Source organism: Fukomys damarensis, unplaced genomic scaffold, assembly GCF_012274545.1.
Source record: "Fukomys damarensis isolate Sample0158 unplaced genomic scaffold, DMR_v1.0_HiC HiC_scaffold_25, whole genome shotgun sequence".
In the NCBI taxonomy this organism is placed as follows: domain Eukaryota; kingdom Metazoa; phylum Chordata; class Mammalia; order Rodentia; family Bathyergidae; genus Fukomys; species Fukomys damarensis.
In genome coordinates, this window is record NW_022900937.1 from 20,446,549 (window position 1) to 20,466,719 (window position 20,171).

A 20,171-nucleotide genomic window follows, 5' to 3' on the forward strand; every position below is an offset into this window, starting at 1 on the left:
TGTTTTTTTTTTTTTTTTTTTGGTACCGGGGATCTTTACTGCTTTCTTAAAGCTTAAAAAAAAATATTTTCATAGGAGGATTTTAAACCCAAGGGAGGCAGAGGAGAGAGTGGGTACCCATCTGCAGCACTGCAGGGGTGGAAGAACGGAGACTAGAGACCTAAGACAAGGACATTGCAAGAGAGGGATACAGAGAGGGGAACTGCTCTCCTTGTGCCCCTCTACCACCACCAAGGGGACAGAGGACACAGGTGGGAAGCCCTGATCTCTGGCTTGGCTGCTCAACATCTCTGTAACACAAAGGCATTGGGCTAGGCGTGTGGTCCATCTCTGCAGCCCTTTCACCCTGCAGACACTGGCAATGTCTGGGGTCAGTTTTGGGGTGTCAGAAGTGTGTGGGGGCCGCTGCCACTGGGTTTCCTACAGTGCACAGGATGCCAAAGAACCGTCAGTCAGACAATTGCTGAAAGACACTTCCAACTTTAAAATCTTATGATTTGCTTTCTGGGGGCACTGCCTTCTGGTGCCAAACCCTCTCTCACGTCTGCATTTTTGGAACCTCTCTTCCCCCAACATAGCTAGGACTCAAAGCAGGCTCTGCTCAGGCTTCCCTCGCCGCCCCAGCAGCTTCCACAAGACAACCCTCCTGGTCTGCCATCACCAAAGGTCTTGGTGGCCATCTCTGTCTTCCAAGTGGTCCTGGAATGAGAGGGTCTCACTATGTAGCCCAGGCTGGTCTCGAACTCCCAGCAATCCTCCTGCCTCAGCCTCCTGAGTGCTGGGATTACAGGTGTGCACCACAACACCCGGCCATCTTCTCTTTTTAGATGCAGAACTGAGGTCCCCGGGCAAAAAAAAAAAGACCTGCCCAAGGTCATGTGGGGAAGAACCATGAGCAAATCCTGGGCTTCTAGGCCTCACCCTGAAACAGGCTGGTCTCGAACTCCCAGCAATCCTCCTGCCTCAGCCTCCTGAGTGCTGGGATTACAGGTGTGCACCACAACACCCGGCCATCTTCTCTTTTTAGATGCAGAACTGAGGTCCCCGGGCAAAAAAAAAAAGACCTGCCCAAGGTCATGTGGGGAAGAACCATGAGCAAATCCTGGGCTTCTAGGCCTCACCCTGAAAATCCCACAGTCATCATTTATCCCAAATAGAAGAAATTCCCAGGGCTTCTGGTTTCCCCTGGACATAATGACCCCATATAAGAAGAAAAAGTGGAATAAGGAAGACAAACCAGTGTCCCAGAGAATGTTAGAGTGAAGGGGCCTCAGCCGACCAGCCCGTTATGTCCCAAGCCTGACTACGCTTCAGAATGATTTGAGAAATCTCAGGAGCAAGATTCCAAAGCCAGGCCCCAGACCTGGGGAAAAGAACTCTGGGCAAGCACTTTGGAATCTGTGTGGCCCAGAAGTTCCTTGGGTGAGGATGCCCAGACTGTTGGAGGGAGAGGAAGCAGCAGTCCCACCTACCCACTTCATTTCAGGGACAAGAGGAAGATAGACGCACCCAAAGTCACAGCAGGGAAGAAAGAAAAAAAAAGCATTGTACTCAAGACATTCATCTTAAACACCCTTAGCCTCGCATCAAAGTAGCATGCAGGAGAAAGATGCGATCTAAAACCAAGAAATGCATTTAAGCTGCAAGCCAGGGAAAGGTGTAAAGGGGGAGATGGGTTTCTCCTTTCCACTGCACATCAGGTCAGCAGGGGCTGTGTCCTGGTGCGATGGGATTTTTAGAAATCCCATCAGATGATTTATCTGTCCAGCTGGAACCCAACTCCCAAGGGCACACGACAAATGCTCAGCCATGAAGCTCCGCATGACCCAAACCACAATTCCCCAGCACGGTGCATGTCAACAGTACACCAGAGATGGTTCTGATCTCAAGTGGCCGAAGAAGGGCAGGCCCCTGCCAGGCGAGGCAGCCAGGCCCTGGGAGGGACAGGGCAGCGGCCTGGCCTCAGAGCTGGTTCCAGGCCCTCAGCAGGGCCCCCTGACAGGCCAGGGGAAAATGAGGCTCCTGGGTTTGGAGTAAACTTGAAGGAGGTGTGTCTGGTGTCCCTTTAGTTTGGGGACTGGGAGGCAATTAGGGAGTCAGGGGACAGTGATCCAAGCCTGTGAGATGATAGGGGAAGCCGAAGCTTTGGGGCCGCCATTCTTTGAGGCCAGCTAAGGTCAGGGTCCACCTCTGGTTATGTTAAATGAGAGGAATAAAAGGGCTATACACACGGTGAGAGGCAGATTGGGGAGTCCACGTACCCCAATGATGGCGTTCAGCTCTGTCATGGTGACCTGCTTAGCACGTTCCACCGCCTGAGCCACCTGCTGCTGGTGCTGGAGGGAACAGGGCCTGGTTAGATGCAGCCACTGTCCCCAAGAGAGGGCACGTGTGATCTGCAGAGCGTGGTGGGGTGGGCTCGGGACCCAGCCCGAGAGAAGACAGGAGACTCACAGAAAAGGCCTGAGACATGGGTGAGGTGACAGGTGACTTTACTTCCTTCTTTAAACCTTTCAAAGGAGCGTGCATTACTTTCATAACCAAAATTTCCTTTTGTCTTACATCCTTCCACTGAGGCAAGTCCCAAAAGAGCAACAGTCTAATACCTCCCTCGACCATACAAAAAAATCTGTTCCACCCAATTTGAATATGAGCTGGACATTAGATAACATTACAGAACCGTTCAGTGTCTAAGCAGAGCACCAACATTGTGATCATGTTAGGAGCGTGTCCCCTGTTTTAGCTACAGCAGTTGGTGGTGCACTGTCAAGACACCTGCAATTTATACTCAATGAGTTCAAAAGGAAAGCGTACGTTATCTAGGTACCTAACCCTACACCTACCTAAAAGAGCACAAAAAGCAGAATAGTCTGCGTCTAGATAGGATGAACAAGAAAAAGTAGCAAAATGAAACCTAAGAGCAACTATGGGTTTCTGGGTGTCCATGTGGATTCGTTAACTGTAATGAGTGGTGTGGGGAAGGCTATGGGAAATCTGTATTTTAAGAATGTGTTGCATTCACTTCTTTGCTTTTTTTTTTTTGTACTAGGGATCGAACTCGGGACCTTGCGCTTGCAAGGCAGGCAGCGGAACCACTGAGCTAAATCCCCAGCCCTGACATTTTCTTCTTTGGCTTTGAGGAAGCAACAGCTGCACACACAGCCAACTCCCCTAATGAGTTGCAAGCACCCAGGGCATTGCCACTGCTGATTCTTAAGAGTAATCCAATCGTGTATTGGTTGCCAACTCTGCCCAGGAGACCCAGGACTGCACAGGGGAGCTGACATAGTTCCAGCCACCTAGGGGAGGGCCTATTCCCCTGGAAACACAGGGCCCCCAGGCCTCTTCAGGTCAGCCCACTATATGCCCAGCGTCGAGAAGCTTCCTTGGGAATTCATTCCTCGAGTCCCTAGCCGGCCCTCGCCTCCAGGGAACGTCCCTTGGAAGGCACCCTTAGAAGAAGGTGATGTCACCTCTTAGTCACACCCTGGCCCGGGCCTTGGCATAGACTGACCAGCCTTGCTTGCCCCAAAGCTGGGGCTTGGAAAGTAGAGGATAGGGATGGACTCAGGTGGTGGCAGAGGACCTTTTCTACCCGAGTGAGAAGCAAATGGTCCCTCGGATGTGGCAATGGAGAAGACTCTGTATACTCCTGGCTAGCAGCAGGGCTGGGCTGGACTGTCTGAGAACAGGGCAGCTCTGGGCTGCCTTGGAAAGCAAAGGAAGCAACAGTAAGAGAAAGCCTTACCTCCTGCGACAGGAAAGGCATGATCTGTGCTAAAATTGTGTTCAGTCTCTTCGCAATCTCTGTCTGCAAAGGAAAAGAGCACATGAAGCTCCCGCAAATCAATCAGGTCACCAAAATGTCACACACGTGCAAGTGCCAACTCTCCCCAAACCGCAGCCCCTCCCCCCAGGGGCTCCATCCTTTCCACCCCCATGAACTCCAAGGCATGAGGAATGTTTCCCAGTCTGACTATATTACGGGGAACCCCATCTCCTGCAGAGATGGTCCATACGTGTGGTTCAAACCAAAGCCTGCATCCTCCGGAAGGAATCCCTAATTAAATCAAAGCAAAACCATGACCACCCCCACCTACTCTCCAGGAAAACCATGACAAGAGCAGGAGTTTGGCAAGGAAGGAACTGCTCAGTAAAGGGTGCCCACAAACAGAGGAGAGTGGGTGGCTCTGGGGAGCGTGGGGCAAAGAGTTTCCCAGCCTCATACGCAGGGGGGGTGCGTGCAGCTCACTGGGCTCAACTGTTCTCTGCTGCCCATCCATACAGCCCTCCACCATAGGTGCCACCCAGGCCTACAGTCAGGCCTTCAGTTTTTAGGGCACACATTGCCTTGTTTGGAGCAAGCTCATTCACTCTCTAAGCCTTATGTAGGTTTTCCATAGAAAAGCAGATGGTTTTCTCTACCTCGCCTAACACCCCAGAAAAGATCATGGAAAAACATCAACAGTTTCTCTATCAGGGTCCTCTATGACCACCCTGTATCTCAGATCAAGAGAGGTGCTGAATGGTTAACTGAGTCCAGTCTAGAACCACTGAGAGGCAGCTCTCAGAATTGCTTTTCTTATCTCATTCTGAGTGAGTCCACGGGACCCAGAGCCCAGAGCTGGCTTTAGAGCTTTCATCAGCACATAGCAATCTTCCAGAGACAAAACCATGACAACAGCCTTTACAAATCTGTGATCATCTGCATGTCAAATGGTTCTGGATGAGAGATCTGGGCACCCTGAAAAACAATGCAACCCGAAGCCTTACCAACAGACCCTGGCATGCCTGGGCCAGCACCCTTCTCCACTGGCCACTACAGAGGACCTCTGGTTTGCAGACAGAATAGCCCTTTGACTAAATAGCCTGAATGGCTTTTGCAGCTCTGCACCCTGGGGCTGCTGGCCACTGTTGCTGGGCTCTCTACCCTCACGTGCCTGCCCAGGACAGCAGGGCTCCTGGGTGAGCACTGGGTCCTTGTCAGCAGCTCTCTTGCCTGGATACCCAGATCCCTGGGCACAGGGCCAGTGCTTCTTAGAAGACACCACCCTGGCATTTGAAGTGGAAACAATTCTTTGTTGTCAAGGACTGTCCCATATGTTCCAGTAATCCAACTAACTGTGTCAGTAATAGTCCCCACTTCCAAACTCTTCTGGGGGTAAGGGAAGTGTCACCCATCTGCATGCTGGTGGTTTACTCTCACAAAGGGCACCATGCCTCAAAGGTTCTCGGCCTCAAAGAACCCTTCCCCCAGTCCGCAGCCCAGACCTCCGCTTATGAGGAAAAGGGATCCTAGGGTTTTATGCAGCTATCCCCACGTCCAGGCTGGGCACCCAAGCCGCCAGCTGACCTTGGCTGGACTGCTCAAGAAGTCCTATGGGGGGCTCAGATTAAGTTCCTGCCCCAACACCACACATAGACACAGACACAGACACAGACACACACACACACACACACACACACACACACGCAGTCACCAAAGGCCATCCGAAAAAGGCCAGAGAGACCCAGGTGCTCTTAAAAGCTGTGGCTTTCAGGCTGGCTTTCTTGGGAACAAATCACTACAGCAAGGAAAGACTGGAAAGTCACCAGCAGGACTTCGTGGTGCTCGGCCTGGGACAGGCAGAGGGGAAGTGGTTTTACATCTGGAAAAATTCTATGATAATAAGCCAGGGCTGGCTTGTCCTTGTGTCTGGAGTTTTTGGGGAGGCAGGCTACCATCCCCCCAGCCGTAATCTCACCCTTACCTGCTCCTAAACCTTGTACCCTTGGTGTCCCTGGAAAGTAGAAGCAGGCACTGAGCCACTCACTCTACACAGGCTGCCCAGCCCTGAGATTGGGCTCTGCACACTCCAGGAGTCAGGGAAGAGGCAGGAGAACTGTTCACTACTAGAAATGGAAAGCTAGGTGGACAGAACCTCTGTCAACAAGTATGATAATCATGGACACCAGCCACAAAGGCAGTGCCTCATGGGCTTCACAGGGGGAGCTCTGAGCATTGCAGGAGGAAGACTCTTACTAAGATGCCCATTTTTCAGATGAGAAAACTGTTAGCAATTAAGCAATTTTGCAAAGTGATCTCCTGCCAGGAGTCAAACTTCGGCCCTTTGACAGAGCTCACAGAAATATTTTTGAAGGAAAAAATGACCATCAGGGTTCATGACTGACAGCATCTCCGATGCTAACAGCTTGTATAAAGAGCATTTGATCCACCTCAAACCTCTAAAGCATCAGCTCCGGAAAAAGCATCAAGATGTGTGACTTCCACAATTGGGACTGGTCACACATCGCAAACGGGAACTAGATCGTATGCCGGGAAACTCCTTCCGGCAACTGTGCGTCATCTGTTATCAACAGGGCAGCTGTGGTCCACGTGCCGCCCCCACACACCCCTCTGCATTGGGCCTCCAGGCTCCGGCCTTTGAGCCACATCTTCAGAGGTTTGCGCGGGAGATGGCTTTCTTTGGAACATTCTGGAAATAGGTGTTCAGTGAGGCAGGTACAGACTGCAAGTGGCTTTTCAAGTACGGTTCAAAGCAGGCAGCTTTGCCGGCAGAGAGCACAGCTTCTTCTCAGAAGTAACTAATCTACTCCACCCAGATAGAGGCAGTTCAGAGAACCGGGAGCAGAGGTCCTGCTCCTTTCAGAATGGGAGCTACCAACTGGGTGCTGGGAGTGATATCTACCCTGCGTTTCCATCAGGATCATTGGGCAAATAAATGATGGACAACGAGATGGCAGGGGAGGGGAGATTCCCCAAAGTGCAAGCTGTCCCTGCGCTGTAGCGGCTCCCATTTGCACACTCATTCCCTCGGTAATACAGGACCTTTGAGCATCTTGTTATAAGCCAAGGGCACTTGAGCATCTTAAAAGTGTTTCTCCAACTACGTCTTCAACACACACAGGCCGAGATTTCGGACCATCCCTGGCTCTTGACCCACAGCACTGAAATCGGAGGGTGGGGGGCTCCCACTTGTGGTCCTTGCCCACAGGCACCCACTTGCTGCTGCTGGGCCCTGCAGCACCAGGCCGACCCTTAATGGAGCTCAGCACACTGCACACTGTAGGTAGCCACCCCAGCGGCCTCTGTTAGGTTCGTCTGAACTGCCCAGCTGCCTGATGGGCTCCGAGTGCACACTGCATTTTAACCTCAGCCAAAGGAAAACAAGGCCAGAGAGCCCAGCCACTTCGAGGGGCAGGTCACACTCCACAGCCACAGAGACATGACCTGGCTTCTACTCAGTCAGCTCCTCTTCTCGCTGCTGCGTGCCTTTAGGCAAATCATTTCCCTCCTCAGGGCTTTGCTGCTGTTGCTTGCAAAATGAAAAGACGGAACTAGATAACTTACTCGGTCCACGCACCCTGACACAGAGCTTTCGAATGCCACACCTTGGCGAACTGTTCTGAGACCTGTCACTTCCTCCACAGCACTGTGTGATGGTAAAGAGCCACCTCCTGAGACGGCCAATGCCGGGCCGGGTCTCCAGGTCCCATCTTCACAGCGTGAGCCACTCAAGTGTGTCCAACAGCAGAACCGATCACACATGTCACATTGGATGTCGTCCAGTGATGTCGCACTGCTGTGATTCACAAGGAAGGCTGGAGGCCCTCAGAGGCCAGGCGAGGGCTCTTTAGGAAGTTCCATTTAGCGGGAAGTAATTTCATGTCTGTTAGGCAGGTAAGTGGCCATCCAATGCTTCCAGGGTCCCAGTCACCTCTCAGAGAATCAGGGCAGCAATCTTAGAAAGAGACGTCTATGGATATGTGTGAGAGAGACCAGATGAAAGGCGGACACCCGCCGATCTAAAGCATGAGCTGACACTCTGAAGCCAAATGGATGCGATGGTTTTCACCCCAGCTCTGGAGCAGGCGTGCGGCGTGACCTTTGGAAAGCCAGGTCCTGGTCTCTCGGCTTCAGATTACTCTCCTAGATTCCTGTGTGTTTGGGGTCTCAGGCAGCTCTGGAGTCTATGGATTTGAGCTGGGTTTTACCTGGTTCTCCCATGACTCCAGTACTATGCCGTCTTGGTGACTGTCTTGGTGCCTAGGCTGAGTTAAAATCGGGAGCACAGGAAGGACTGGAGGAAGCGGGAGGCTGTGCAGGCAGAAGAGGCAGCTCCAGCCCTAATAGTCCCAGCAGCCGGGCACCACAATCATCTAGTCATGAAATACTAGAAGATCTCAGAACGATGTATGAGCAACTTCAACTTAACATATCCCATTGCATTTCCTAGACAATTCTAAATTGACAGCCCCTCGATTACTGGCTACAAGATGATAATTCCTTGTCAGTTTCTCTTTGGGGTGGGCCAGTGGGTGTTAACAGAGAAAGAGAAATCAGGAAGAGGATGGGGAGGACCTCACTCCCTGGCCCCCCTCCCCTCTGCCCCTGCTCCAGGAGGGGCTGGTTTCCTTCCCAGATCACTTGATGATAGGTGAGCTTCCTTAAAGGCCCTCTTAGAGCTGACATATGGATCAAATTATATATACCTACAATGCCATTAAATATTTATGCTTGCCAGGACACTGGCTGAATTCTTGATGCTGGGAGGACTTGGTACAAGGAAGGTGCCGCCTCCAGCCTGACCCTGAGGATCTGTCTCTTCTGGCCGTGACCCCAGACACCCTGAACAGCACCTGGAGCCTTCGGTGGGAGAGAGGGAACAGGGAGGCAGTGGGCAGGGAGGAACACACTCCCCTCCCCAGCTAGTACCAGTGCACAGCTGGAGTTTCTGGGTGTGCCGTGACCTTTCTATACACTTCCCTGGAAGAAATCACCTTCCCTTTTCTTCTGAGAAGTCTAAGCCATAGGGGAACTGTGAAGGGAGAGGAGTGCATCGAAGCCACTGACCCAGGGAAGAGCTGGCCACATGGTGCAGGACCTGCACCCGGTCTCATGGTAGCCCTGCACTGTGAGGCTGTCTAGGAGATAAGACCAGGGCATGATATAATCCTGAAGGCTCTCAAGAGTGAAACAGGCTGGAGCTGGTGGAGTACACCTGTAACCCCTGCGCTGAGGAGGCTGGGACAGGAGGATCACCATTCGAGGCTGGCCTGGGCTACATAGTGAGTTCAAGACCAGCCGGAACTACAGAGTGAGACCCTGTCTCAAAAAAAAAAAAAGTAAACCGGGCACTATGTGCACATGAGTGCTGTGCCCCTGGGGAGTACAGGAGGCAGATGGCACTCTGTGGGAGGGAACTGGATCTAGATGAGAGCCTAAGTCCCTCCTGGTTCCTAAGACTTTCATTTCTCTGACTCTGTTAACAAGATCCAATAATCTTTAAATATTTGTTCACTTTAATATCTTGGATCCCAAACATTCACCTCTGCTTGCCTCCCACCCACCACTTAAGGGAAGCGGTTCTCAAAGAATCTGCTGGTGCAGACAGAACAGAAAGAGCCTTTCCAGATTACACCTTCCCACAACACTGACCATTCATCCCGGGGCGCACCCCGCTCCGCCCTCCCCTCGGATAACCCGCCCCTCCCCCACCTCTCCAAACTCGAGGCAGCCAGGGCCTCCAGACAGCCGGGAGGCAAAACTCTCAATTCACCCCTAGGGGTTGCCATGGCAACCCCAGCCACCTAATCCCCCGTGGAACATTATGCAAATCTCCCCTTGCCCCTCTACAGGCTGTAAAAGTCACATTACCCTCGCAAGGGCAGCTCATGAAATTTTGGGGGTCTGCCCATCAGATGGTCAGGGCTACAAATGAAATGAAGGCTATGACGTTTGAGGGCATTTGGGAAACCTGGGTGGCACAAAGGGAAAAATGAGATGGGAAGAAGAGGGCACACTGTGGGCAGAGACAGCCCCCTTTCTATCGACCCATGCCAAATTCATATCCCTTCCTTAAAATCGGAAGGGTCAGGGCATCCTACTTCTCAAAATAAGGACCAGCAGGAGTGCTGCTATTTTATAGGCTCTGAAAAGCAAGATCAGTTATTTAGAAATTTGTATTAAACCATCTTCTCCTCAAGTCAACCTGCTTCCAAACCACTACACCACATTCAACCTCTCATTTTCCAGAGGGAGTGTTTGAGATGCAGAGGAGACAAGGAGTTACCTGCAAACACAGAACAAAGCGGGAGTGACCAAGTCTCCCAGATCTAGGATCAGAATCACAACTCTTCCCTCTCCATCCAGGGTTCTTCACCAGTGGTGATCCTGCACCCTGCCCCCATATATCAGGAAAAATCTAGAGACATTTTAGGGGTGATGCACAGGGCACCCACCACCAGGCATTATTCAGGCCCAAATGTCAGGGGTACCCAGGTCAGGAAGCCTAGGTCTACACAGTGCTGGTGCTGATGTTTTACTGAATTCTTAAAGGTTCTGTCCCGGGAGCTCCCACGTTTGGAATCAAAGCCCTGTAGCACCAGTGGCTCTGGGATGGGTGACCCGAAACCGCCCATGCATGAGAAAACCAATGGATTCCAGTTCTGACCCCGCAGCTGCATTCCCAAGAAGCTCAGGAGCAAGTCCTGACCCTCTGTGTCATCAAGCACAACTATGCGCTCTGTGGCGCTCCTGCTAGGACTGGCAGGTGGCACAGGAGACCAGGCTCCGGGAAGCCTGATATACAAGGCAAAACACCAAATTGTCCTCCCTCTGAGGCCTCAGCAATTTGGGGATTCTGTTCCACTTTCAAAGTGGCTGGTTGAGTGTGTGCTATCTTAGTGGTACACACCTGTAATCCCAGCGCTAGGGAGACTGAGGCAGGGGGATCACCTCAAATTCAAGGCAGCCTAGACTACACAGTGAGTTCAGAAGCAGCCTGAACTACACAGCAAAACCCATCTCAAAACAATGAAACGATGGCAGCCATGGTGGACAACACAGGGACACTTCCATCAGTACAGAAAGCTGTCAGCCTATGCTACAGACAGGTGTCACTGTCATCCCCATCACAAACTGGTATCAGAGGAGTGCAGTGGGTGATGGACCCTGGGTTCCTCTGGCCCAAAAGCCCTGTTTCAGCTGCCAGGTCAGCCCACCTCCCAGCACCCTGCACCTAATATTCAGGAAGCCGGGCAACCCTGGCTTCTCAGATGCTCACCACCACAGCAGGCCTGCGAAGTGCCCAGCGGGTCTGGGCACGTGCAGAGGAAGAGCCAGGAGAAGTCCCTTGAGAAGTGCTAAGAATCAAGAAAAAGATCAGAGAAAACCCAAAAAGGCTAAGGGAAAAGAGTCTACATACACTCTTTCCACCCTAAGAAATTCCCACCGGCTGGGCTACTGGGTGCCACTCACAGCACAGGGTATAGGAGTACCTGGTGGCCAGCGGGGGGTGGGAGGGTGACCCCATCCCTCATCCGCTGGTCTGCTCCAAGTGCCTTTCCCTTCCCCAGCAGAAATGACCACCAGCTCATGCAGCTGGCCCCACCACGGCCACTCTGATGGTCACTCTTAGTTTCAGATCAGGTCAGGAAAGGCCCAGAGGGCTCTCCCTGGGGAAGCCCTCGGGGGTGGGTGGAGGGCTACCTCCTCCTGCCTTCCAATCACACAGTTGGCAGGGCAGACAGAGTTCTCTTTCAAACCAAAAGCCCAACTGCATGGGACACTCAGCTCTACAGGACCAGCGGGAAGCCCCACTGGGGAGGAAGATGTCGCCCTGGGTAGAAATGAAAAAGGATTCTCTCTGAGCCAGAGTGTAGTTTTCACTGTGAATCAAACAACAACAACAAACAACACCACCACATCTCAAAATAGTAGAAAAGCTGAAAACAACAGTTATCAAGGATTTCAAAGTCAGAGGTGATAAAGGCCAGACCAAGACGAAACAAGCTTAGTTTTACTCATTCACTGCTCAATTTCTTCTAATACCAAGTGGGCCCAGCTCACCCCTCTCATCCCTCATTTCCCGTGAGGCCTGGCTCTATTATCTCTCCCTCCCAATCTTACGCATAAAACTGTCAAATTTAAGGGAAAAAGAAAAAAAATTTAAGATACACTCAAGACATTTTAAAGGTGCATCTAACAACCCTTTCAGCAACTTCTGCAGCCTGTGGGCCTCTCAAGACACCCAAGGAAGCCACTATTCTTCCCAGGAAGTCCGTAAGATACATAGGGTTGGGGTGAACACTACAGGAACCTCGGCTTCATCCTCGAGGGCCCAAGAAAATGCAGACCGTCACCCAGTTCGAGCCATGCACCACACGGGGCTCAGAGGCCACTCGCTATAAAATGGCCCTGACCTCGGGAAGTGGTCTCACCCCTCCCTACTTCTCTCCCCACCTCCAATGAGACCGCAGTCCTCCAATGCCCGGATATAAATGGGTTCATCTCCACTCACCACCTTACAGTTCACTGTGGCTTTTCCGTGTGGACCCAAATGCCCCTGATTCCAGATGAAAATGTCTACTGGGCCTCGCAATCAAGTGCTACAAAAAAACGCACTCTATTGCTATCATCTCTCCTACTGGAAGATGACATTTTCAACCACTTTATCTTCCACAGAGGCTTCCTCTGGGATTGTCTGGTGGCAGCGGTAGCCTCCCCAGGAGCCGGGACTGTGGGTCTCACAGACTGTGTCACTCACAGACCTTCAAAGCCCACCCAAGAGAGCCTTGGGGTTCAGGTACCAGCCACAACCACAAAAATCCGGAACCCCAGGTGTCCCTGGCCCCTCAGGCCTCACCCCTGGTCTTCTGTGTCACTCTTCAGGAACCAGCACTTGCCCTACCAACCCACAGAGGAGGAAGGAGATCTTACTCTCTTTTATATTTTTAAACTTTTTGAGACAGAGTCTCTGTGTAGTTCAGGTTGGCTTTGAACTCACTATGTAGCCCAGGCTGGCCTCAAACTCACGGTGATACTTTTGTCTCAGCCTCCCGAGTGCTGGAATTACAGGCATGCGCCACCTTGCCCAGGTCTCTCTCCAACAGGCTGGACTTGTCCACACATCCCTGTAAAGGCAGCCTCTGCCTCAACATTCACAGCAAGAAACGGGTGGTGAGAATCTCTCATCCTCTAGCTGACTGTGCAAACAGTGGAAACTTCAGCAAACAAAAGAATTCACAATCAGTGTCAAGGAGGACAGAGGCTCCTCGTCGACCTCCTTCAGCAGCAGGAGGTACTGAGGACCCTCCATGGGTGAGGGGAGGCTGAACAGGGTCTGTGGGCTGGGAAGACTTCGAGTCCTCAATACAAAAATCCCCACCAAAGACTGTACGTCCTTCGGAGGCAGGCCATTCCCCCTTCCTTAAGGTTCTCTTAACCCCTGGTGTGTGTGTGGGGGGGGTTCACTCCGAAAGGCCAGAGAACAAAAAGAGACCCAGAGAGGAGGAGAGACAGGAAGGGAGAAATCTCGGATATGTCGCATAGAGCATTTGTCGAAAACAAGATATTGTCCCTTTAAGTATATAAAAACAAGGCCCTTGAGCACGCAGTTCTCACTCCGGCACACAATTATGGGTGCTTTCAGCTGTCTAGCACTACTTCAAGTGCGCTCTTAAACCAGACTGTCAATGGCATGTTGAAAGCTATTTTGCTGGCTGCTATCATTAATAGCAAAGTGGAGAGCCGGGCTGATGAGAATTAAATATGGGGGAGGGGGCGGGTCACAACCAATCATTACGGAATTACCAATGGGAGGGAGGAGAGAAACCACTTTGGGGAGCATGGGGTGGTGGGGAAGCAGGCAGGGGAGGCCACGTCCCCACTCACACCAGATGGCCCTGGGCCAGCCCTGGAGAGCCACACGGGGATGGCCTCCTCCTGGGTGGTGAATGTGAGGGCAGAGAGGCCTGGGAGATCGCTTTGCTGCAAGATGTCACCACCTCATCTCACTTCCCAAGAGCGGTCCCCGCCCCGCAGCAAGCCCAAGCCTTGTGGCTTCTGGAAGCAGAACAGGTCTCTGGTTAGGGCTTTCCCGGGGGCTGTTGCCACCCCAAGGATCCCCCGTCACCAGCTGCCTACTCAACAGCCTTCTGGCTGAGCCCCCTTTCCCAGGGAGAGAGCAGGCCACGTTGGCACTTACCTCACTGTACTCCAATTACTTGTTTAGCTGCCTAGCTCCTGCGGGGGTAATGGTATCTTATTCCGCTATGTAACCAACCCCAGCCCACACCCGGCACATCTCAGGCCCCTAATAACCGTTTTGTGAACAAATCCAACCCCCTCATTTCACTGATGAAGGAACTGGATGCAGCCAGAGAGAAGCCTGCAGAGCTAGCAGCCAGCCCACAATTAAAACCCCCACTTCCCACTCCCAGGGGGAACCAAGGCAGAACTCTACCCTCACAACCAGAGTAATCGGAGTGGAGAGAGCCTAGTGTGTTTACTGAGTGCCTACTATGTGCTAGGTGCCGCAGAGCTGGACACAGGGGCTGCTGGGAAAATGAGATAACAAGGTATAAGAAAGCCATGTGTGAAGCATATCACAGAAGAAAGCCAGCTGAGACCAGGCCTTTACTGCCCTTTGGCCCTTGGTGTCCCAGTGTTTTGTACAAACACTGAGACAGAAAAATACTCTCCTATGCAGAAAGGAAAGGGGAATTTATTCCTTACTGACTCACTACTACAACAAAATGGAAATGCAAGGAAATGTAAACTAGGCCCTTCCGGTGCCCAGTGGGAGGAGTCCAAAGAGAGGAGGAGGGTTCAGTGGAGTCAGGACACAGGTTCCCACCCAGGCTCAGTGTCTTAGATTCCTATGGCAAGGACAGAGACCATGAGCCCAATTCCTAGGGTCATCTCCACTGTGAAATGTACAAGGAGGAGACCCAAGGGGGCTAGAGAAAAGGAGCCCCAGAAATCAGGGGGTGGGGCAGCCAGGGTGAAGGGAGCTTTGGGCTCAGCAGACCCCAAAAGTGAGCAAGGGAGGCACCCAGGATGTGAAACAACTCGACAATAAGGATGGAAACCAAGGAGGAGCCTGGTTCTCGCATGCTTGCAAACAATGAAACCCAAGTGCCACACAAATAGTCACTGCCCTAGTCTAGGGACCAGTATATCCCTTTCCTCCTGCAGGGTGGCTCCACCTTCTCCTTACCAACTAGACTCAGCTCCTTCTCAGGACCCTTTTAACCTTACTGCCTCATGGCTTTACCATGGCGACAGATTCTTCAACTCTTTGCTTGGAGATCTTCTAGCCTGAGCCCCATATTACTTTGGTGACAAGACTCAGAGAGGAGAAGGGAGTGGCAAACAGAGATTTCCCATGTCCTACACTTCAGCCCTGGGTTTATGGCCACCTCGTGGCTGGGATAAAAAGTTCACAGGTTTTACCACCTTTCCCCAGGCTGAGAACTTTCCCTCTGGGATTGCTAGGCTGGTGGTCTGTTATTACTATACACATCAAATCATTAGTTGTGTAAATAACTCACAATTCAGAACAAGACTGTGGACACAGAAGGTTCAGCTGATATGGTTATACAACCCGAATGGGGTACTTTGGACTTTGGTGGAGTCGAGTTTGTGGCCTTAGCCTCTTCAGATAATACTGCAGAGAAGCAACAGTTATTAAAGACACAGGGTGAGAGTAGTCAATAAAGGAGCACCCTTCATGTTATCTTGAATCTTGCTAAAAAGGTCTGGGGTTGGGAGGGAAGCCTGCATAAGTCTGGTTGGGAGAGGGGAAGCCAGCTCCTCATTCTGGGCCTCAGTTTCCTCTCCAGGAAGTTGAAAAGTTTGGATGAGAAGCCAAAGCGCTTTCAGTTCCTGGACTCCAAAAGAAACTGAAAGGCAGGGTTGTGTGGTTCACAGAAAAGGTGACCATCTAGTGGGCATGGTGCTATTTCCAAAATCGAAATGCCGTCCAGTTTCTCAACATTCACACTCACCAACAGAGGGTGAAGGGCCAGATGACCCAACTTCTCACAGTATGGAAGCGTCAAAGCCAAGGCACGCAGGTGCTGGGGTCCCTAGCCTGGAAGCTTTGGATTTGCATTTGTAGCAGGCACTCAAAAGTCTCTGCCAGAAATGGGAACCCCAGAGCTGGTCTGCCACTATCCCCCCTCCTGGCCTTGCTGAATCACCCCTGCCATTCTGCCTGGAAGCAGGAGCTTGGAGGAGGTGAGTGAACTCTTGAAGTCCTGGGCCAGTCCTGTGATTCTGTAATCTATGCTTTACCATAATTAGGGAAGGAGGCAGAAGAGTAGGAGGAGAAACCATTTATTACTTCTCTGAGATTTGACAGCCTGCAAAGAGGGGCAGGGGAGAATCACAGCCAAGGAAGGAGCCAGCCGCAGTGAGTTTAACCTCTCAGAAAAATCAAAAGGGCTGCATGCACCTCACTGGCTGCCCTCTGTCAATTCTCAGGCCCATCTGGCAGAACTTGAGGTTCCCAGCTAATTGGCATTTCTCGTAAAGCCAGCAAAGAAGTGCTTTTAAAAAAATGTGGTGGGTGTGTGTGTGTGTGTGTGTGTGTGCGCGCGCGCGCGCGCGCGCGCACAGGCTAACCCCCACCACACTTTCTAAGGTGCTGGCTGTGTAGATCATCTGTTATATAAAAGTACAGACAGTCCCCACCCCCACCCCAGCTTAGCGACGAAGAATCCAGCCTGTTTGTTCCAGGCCGATGTAATCACACGAACAGTCAAGTCTAGAGGGCAGGACACTGCATGAATAATTCAAGCACTCCAGTCACTTGATTGTGTGTGCAGATAAAACACCAGTCAACCGCTAAACAGGTCAGCTGATAAACTTGTTTGCTCAGGCCTAACCACCATCCGCCAAATACACCCAAGACCCACGCTGCAATTAGTGGCAGGGCTTTCTTCTGCAGAACCCTCACAAACCAAACGGAAGGAGTGGCCGGCGCCATTAGGACAGGGTTGCACTTCTCAGCAAGGTTTCTTCACCCTCCTTGCCTCTTTGTTCCTACACAGCCACAGGGTGATTTCACCCAACTCAAGACAGCCAGAAGCCTGGGGTGGCCCCCGCATCCAGGGCAAATGCAGTTCAAGGCAAATACAAAATGCGAAAGCAGCCCTGCTGGGAAAGGGCAGAGGTTCCGATCTGAGCCCTTAGGCCAGCCTTCTTGACCTCCTGAAGCCTGTTTCCTCACCTCTATAGAAAAAGAGGGCCAAGAATCCCACTATCCACTTCTGGCAACTGAGGGGATTAAAAGAGCCAAAGTGGCCAAACCTCAGCCACCCTCCCTGAGAATCCTGCCTGGGGAATGGCCAGAAATCCCAGCTGTACGCAGCTGGTCTCCCACCAAATGCGGTACATGTTTAACTCTTGTGGGTTCAGGGCATCCCTGGCCCTGAGACCTGCTCTGCTCAGCCAGCCAAGGTGGCTTCTTTCTGCCAGAGGCATCCATTCACCGCATAGGGAACACCACCCATGCAGACCTCAACATGCAGCGACACATTACACCTTAATTACCAAGCTCTTAGGATAACTGCTGCTATAAATTTTAAACCTGGCTACAATTACCCTCCTTAAACACACCCAAGATACTAAGCACTGAGGAAAGAAAAAAAAGGCGGGGTGTGTGGGGGTGACACCTTGCATAATAAGCAAAGGTCCTTGAAACACTGAGGACCCCGGCTTCATTTATTTTATGCCTCCTTCCTGGATCAGTGAGACCCTGTCAGTTCTGCCTGGTGTGAGCAGAACCTGTCTCTGCTGTACTCTCTGGAGGAAAATCTTTTTTACATACAGAGCAGCATCTGTCTATTATTCCTATAGACCAAGAAGTTTAAATGCGGTGGCCTTCATGTGCCGTCCTAGGGAACTAATCCCGTAGGAAGCCGCAGGCTGGATTCCCACACTGTTCAGTAAACTCGGGGCCCTTCCTGGCTGCCCTTCACCCCAACACTAGAGTTCCCTCCAGAGGGGAAAAGAACCACATTCAAAAGGCTTTTATATGCAGCCACTCAAGTGGGCAGGAATCAGCACGTTTTCCGGGGTCACCTGCCCTTCTCACCTGCCCTGGGTCCTGCCCCCTTTAAAGAGCAAAATTTAAACCTTGTAAACGACTGCTAATTTAGAGCAAAAAATCCATTCCAGTCACGGTCACCAAAGGCTACAATGAGTCAACAGCCATCTGAGATTTCAAGAACACCAACTGTTAAAAAGAACAACCAGGCCTGCGCCATTTATATGTGCCAAGTCAACGCTAATGGAGGGCCAAGCCAAATTACAGGCAGCCTTTCCTCGGTACACAACTACACAAACATGCCTCTCCCACAGCCCAGCCTAGCACTGGGGCTAGTTACTGATATGCAGTGAGATAAGGAGTGTTTGTATTTGCTCGGTTTGAGGTATACTGTTATTAGAAAAGTGACAATACGAGGTAGTTTACATATCCATCAAATCACACCACACCAGCTAGCTAAACTGGTTTGACTTCAGGATTTCAAAGCTGAGCTCAACCCCCAGCCATCTCAAAGGCCAGGCCTGGCTGCCTCTGGCAAGTTGACTTCATCCCTCAGCTCCAGCTTCCTTCTCCGTGAAATGGGAACTTCACTGACTTCCAATTAAGGCACAGATGAGAAACTGCCTTCTAAATGGAAGGCATTCAACTTGCGTTTCATTCCTAAACCATCAGTGACTTGTTTCCCTCGTTTCAATAGCTAAGCCTGGCTTTTAAGGCTCTTGAAATTTAATCTTATCGAGGCAGAACATTACATTTTTGAAAGGAAAAAAAAAAAAGAACTCAAAGAAAAAGGGTGGGGGAAGCCCTCCTACATTTCCTCTTGAGAATCTTGCACTAACACATATAAAAGCAGCCTGCTACCTCTATCTAGGTCCTCAGTTTGTAAAACAGCTCCTGGAGGTACAACTTTTCCTTTGGTACTTTATCTTCTACCAAGATCCAAGACCAGCACTAATTTCACAAGCTAGAACGCGAAAAGCTCAACGTGCCCAAGAACTCAGCGAAGCCTCCACACCTTGCAAGTCAAAGTCTAAATCCATTCACCGTTCAAGGAGAAAGGGGACTCATTTTCAAATCAGAAGGGACAGAGAAGTGCCATGTTTTAAGTTTTTTTAAAACACTGCAATAGCTTTCTTAAGAAGAAAAGCTCTTACCTGCTTGTGCATTTCAATGTTCAAGCCATAGGACATCTCATAGTACTAAAAATAAAAGAATTCCCATTAACAGACAACTCAGAAATCTTCATTTTTCAACGTCAACATCACAGGCACAGCCGTGAGAAGCGCCAGCGGGTCCCTCCCACCAGCAGTCCCTGCCATTTTCCTGTTTATACAAGGTGCAGATTCAACAGGGAATGCTGTGTACACTGGGCCCCTTTCGTCCTCTGAGAGTTATTTAGCATGGTGTGGAAGGCCTCTTATGTGGAAAGAGGCCCGCTTAAAGTGCCTTCCATGCCCTCTGGGAAACAGAAAACGTAAACTAGAGGGAACAGATGCCGGCTGAAGTGTAGATGGCCTACCTAGGGTCCAAGGGCAGAAAAGACTCAGCCAGGGATCTTAGGGGAGGGAGGCAGGTTTCCAAAAGTTCCCCCGCTCCTCAGATAACCCCGGGGAAGGAGGGCTCTTCTGTCCCGCTCTGGCCAGATCCCAGGGTTGCGAGGCAAAGTTTCCAAAGGCTCCCGGGAGGTCTCCGGGAGCGATCGTTATCCAACCCTGCCACGGGCTCATCCAGTCCTATCTTTCTAGCCTAGATAGGGCAAGCAGCCCTCAGGGAGGCCTTCAGAACATATTAAAAGCCCTCAGGGCCACTACAGAGGACCCCGGCTGGAAATCTGGGTTTCTTTCTGCTCCTCTCCGCAAACCCCTTCCTCCAGTGGCCTGGGCCAGGAAAAGCTGGTGAGGCGAAGGGCACACTAGCATGACAATGCTCCCCGGCCCGCTGTCGCTGGCCCGCGGGGTCCCCAGCGCCCCCCTCAGCGGATCCCTGTGAGCCCGGTGCGCCCCGCCTGCGCTCCCCTCCGGCGCCGCTCACCATCACGTAATGGCGCTGCATCTCCGTCTTCTCGTTTGCCAGCTTGTCGTACTCCACTTTGAGGCTGCGAGGGCAGGAGGAGCTGCTCAGGCCAGCGCCTGCACAGCCTTCTCCGGGGCCCCGAATGAAGGGTCTCAGAAAACCACTTCCCGAACACCCCGGGGCACCCCATAATCCTCGGGGCACAGAAGGTTTGGGTCCCCGCCTTGGGGAAGGGGGTGCTGGGACAACTCGAAACTTCCCACAGCCCGGCAGGCCGGTTGGTTCTGGCCGCGGGGGGGGGTGGGGAGGGGGTAGCCCCGT

General features: G+C 51.7%; 1 protein-coding gene across 13 annotated transcripts in view; it reads right to left on the reverse strand.

Annotated features, from left to right (window-relative positions):
- The window catches only part of Tle3 (TLE family member 3, transcriptional corepressor), a 40,790-nt gene that overhangs the window by 19,510 nt on the left and 1,109 nt on the right, over positions 1-20,171 (reverse strand). For 7 of the 13 annotated variants that reach the window (XM_010627651.3, XM_019208058.2, XM_019208051.2 and 4 more), the window contains exons 3-6: positions 19,869-19,932; positions 18,992-19,036; positions 3,749-3,811; positions 2,262-2,336 (exon numbers count right to left, since the gene is read on the reverse strand). In XM_010627651.3, the coding sequence (XP_010625953.1) occupies positions 2,262-2,336; positions 3,749-3,811; positions 18,992-19,036; positions 19,869-19,932 (247 nt within the window). Of the gene's footprint in view, positions 1-2,231; positions 2,337-3,748; positions 3,812-15,336; positions 15,359-18,991; positions 19,037-19,868; positions 19,933-20,171 lie in introns of those variants that run through there. The other 6 variants (XM_019208046.2, XM_010627613.3, XM_010627621.3 and 3 more) reach the window with 2 other exon arrangements.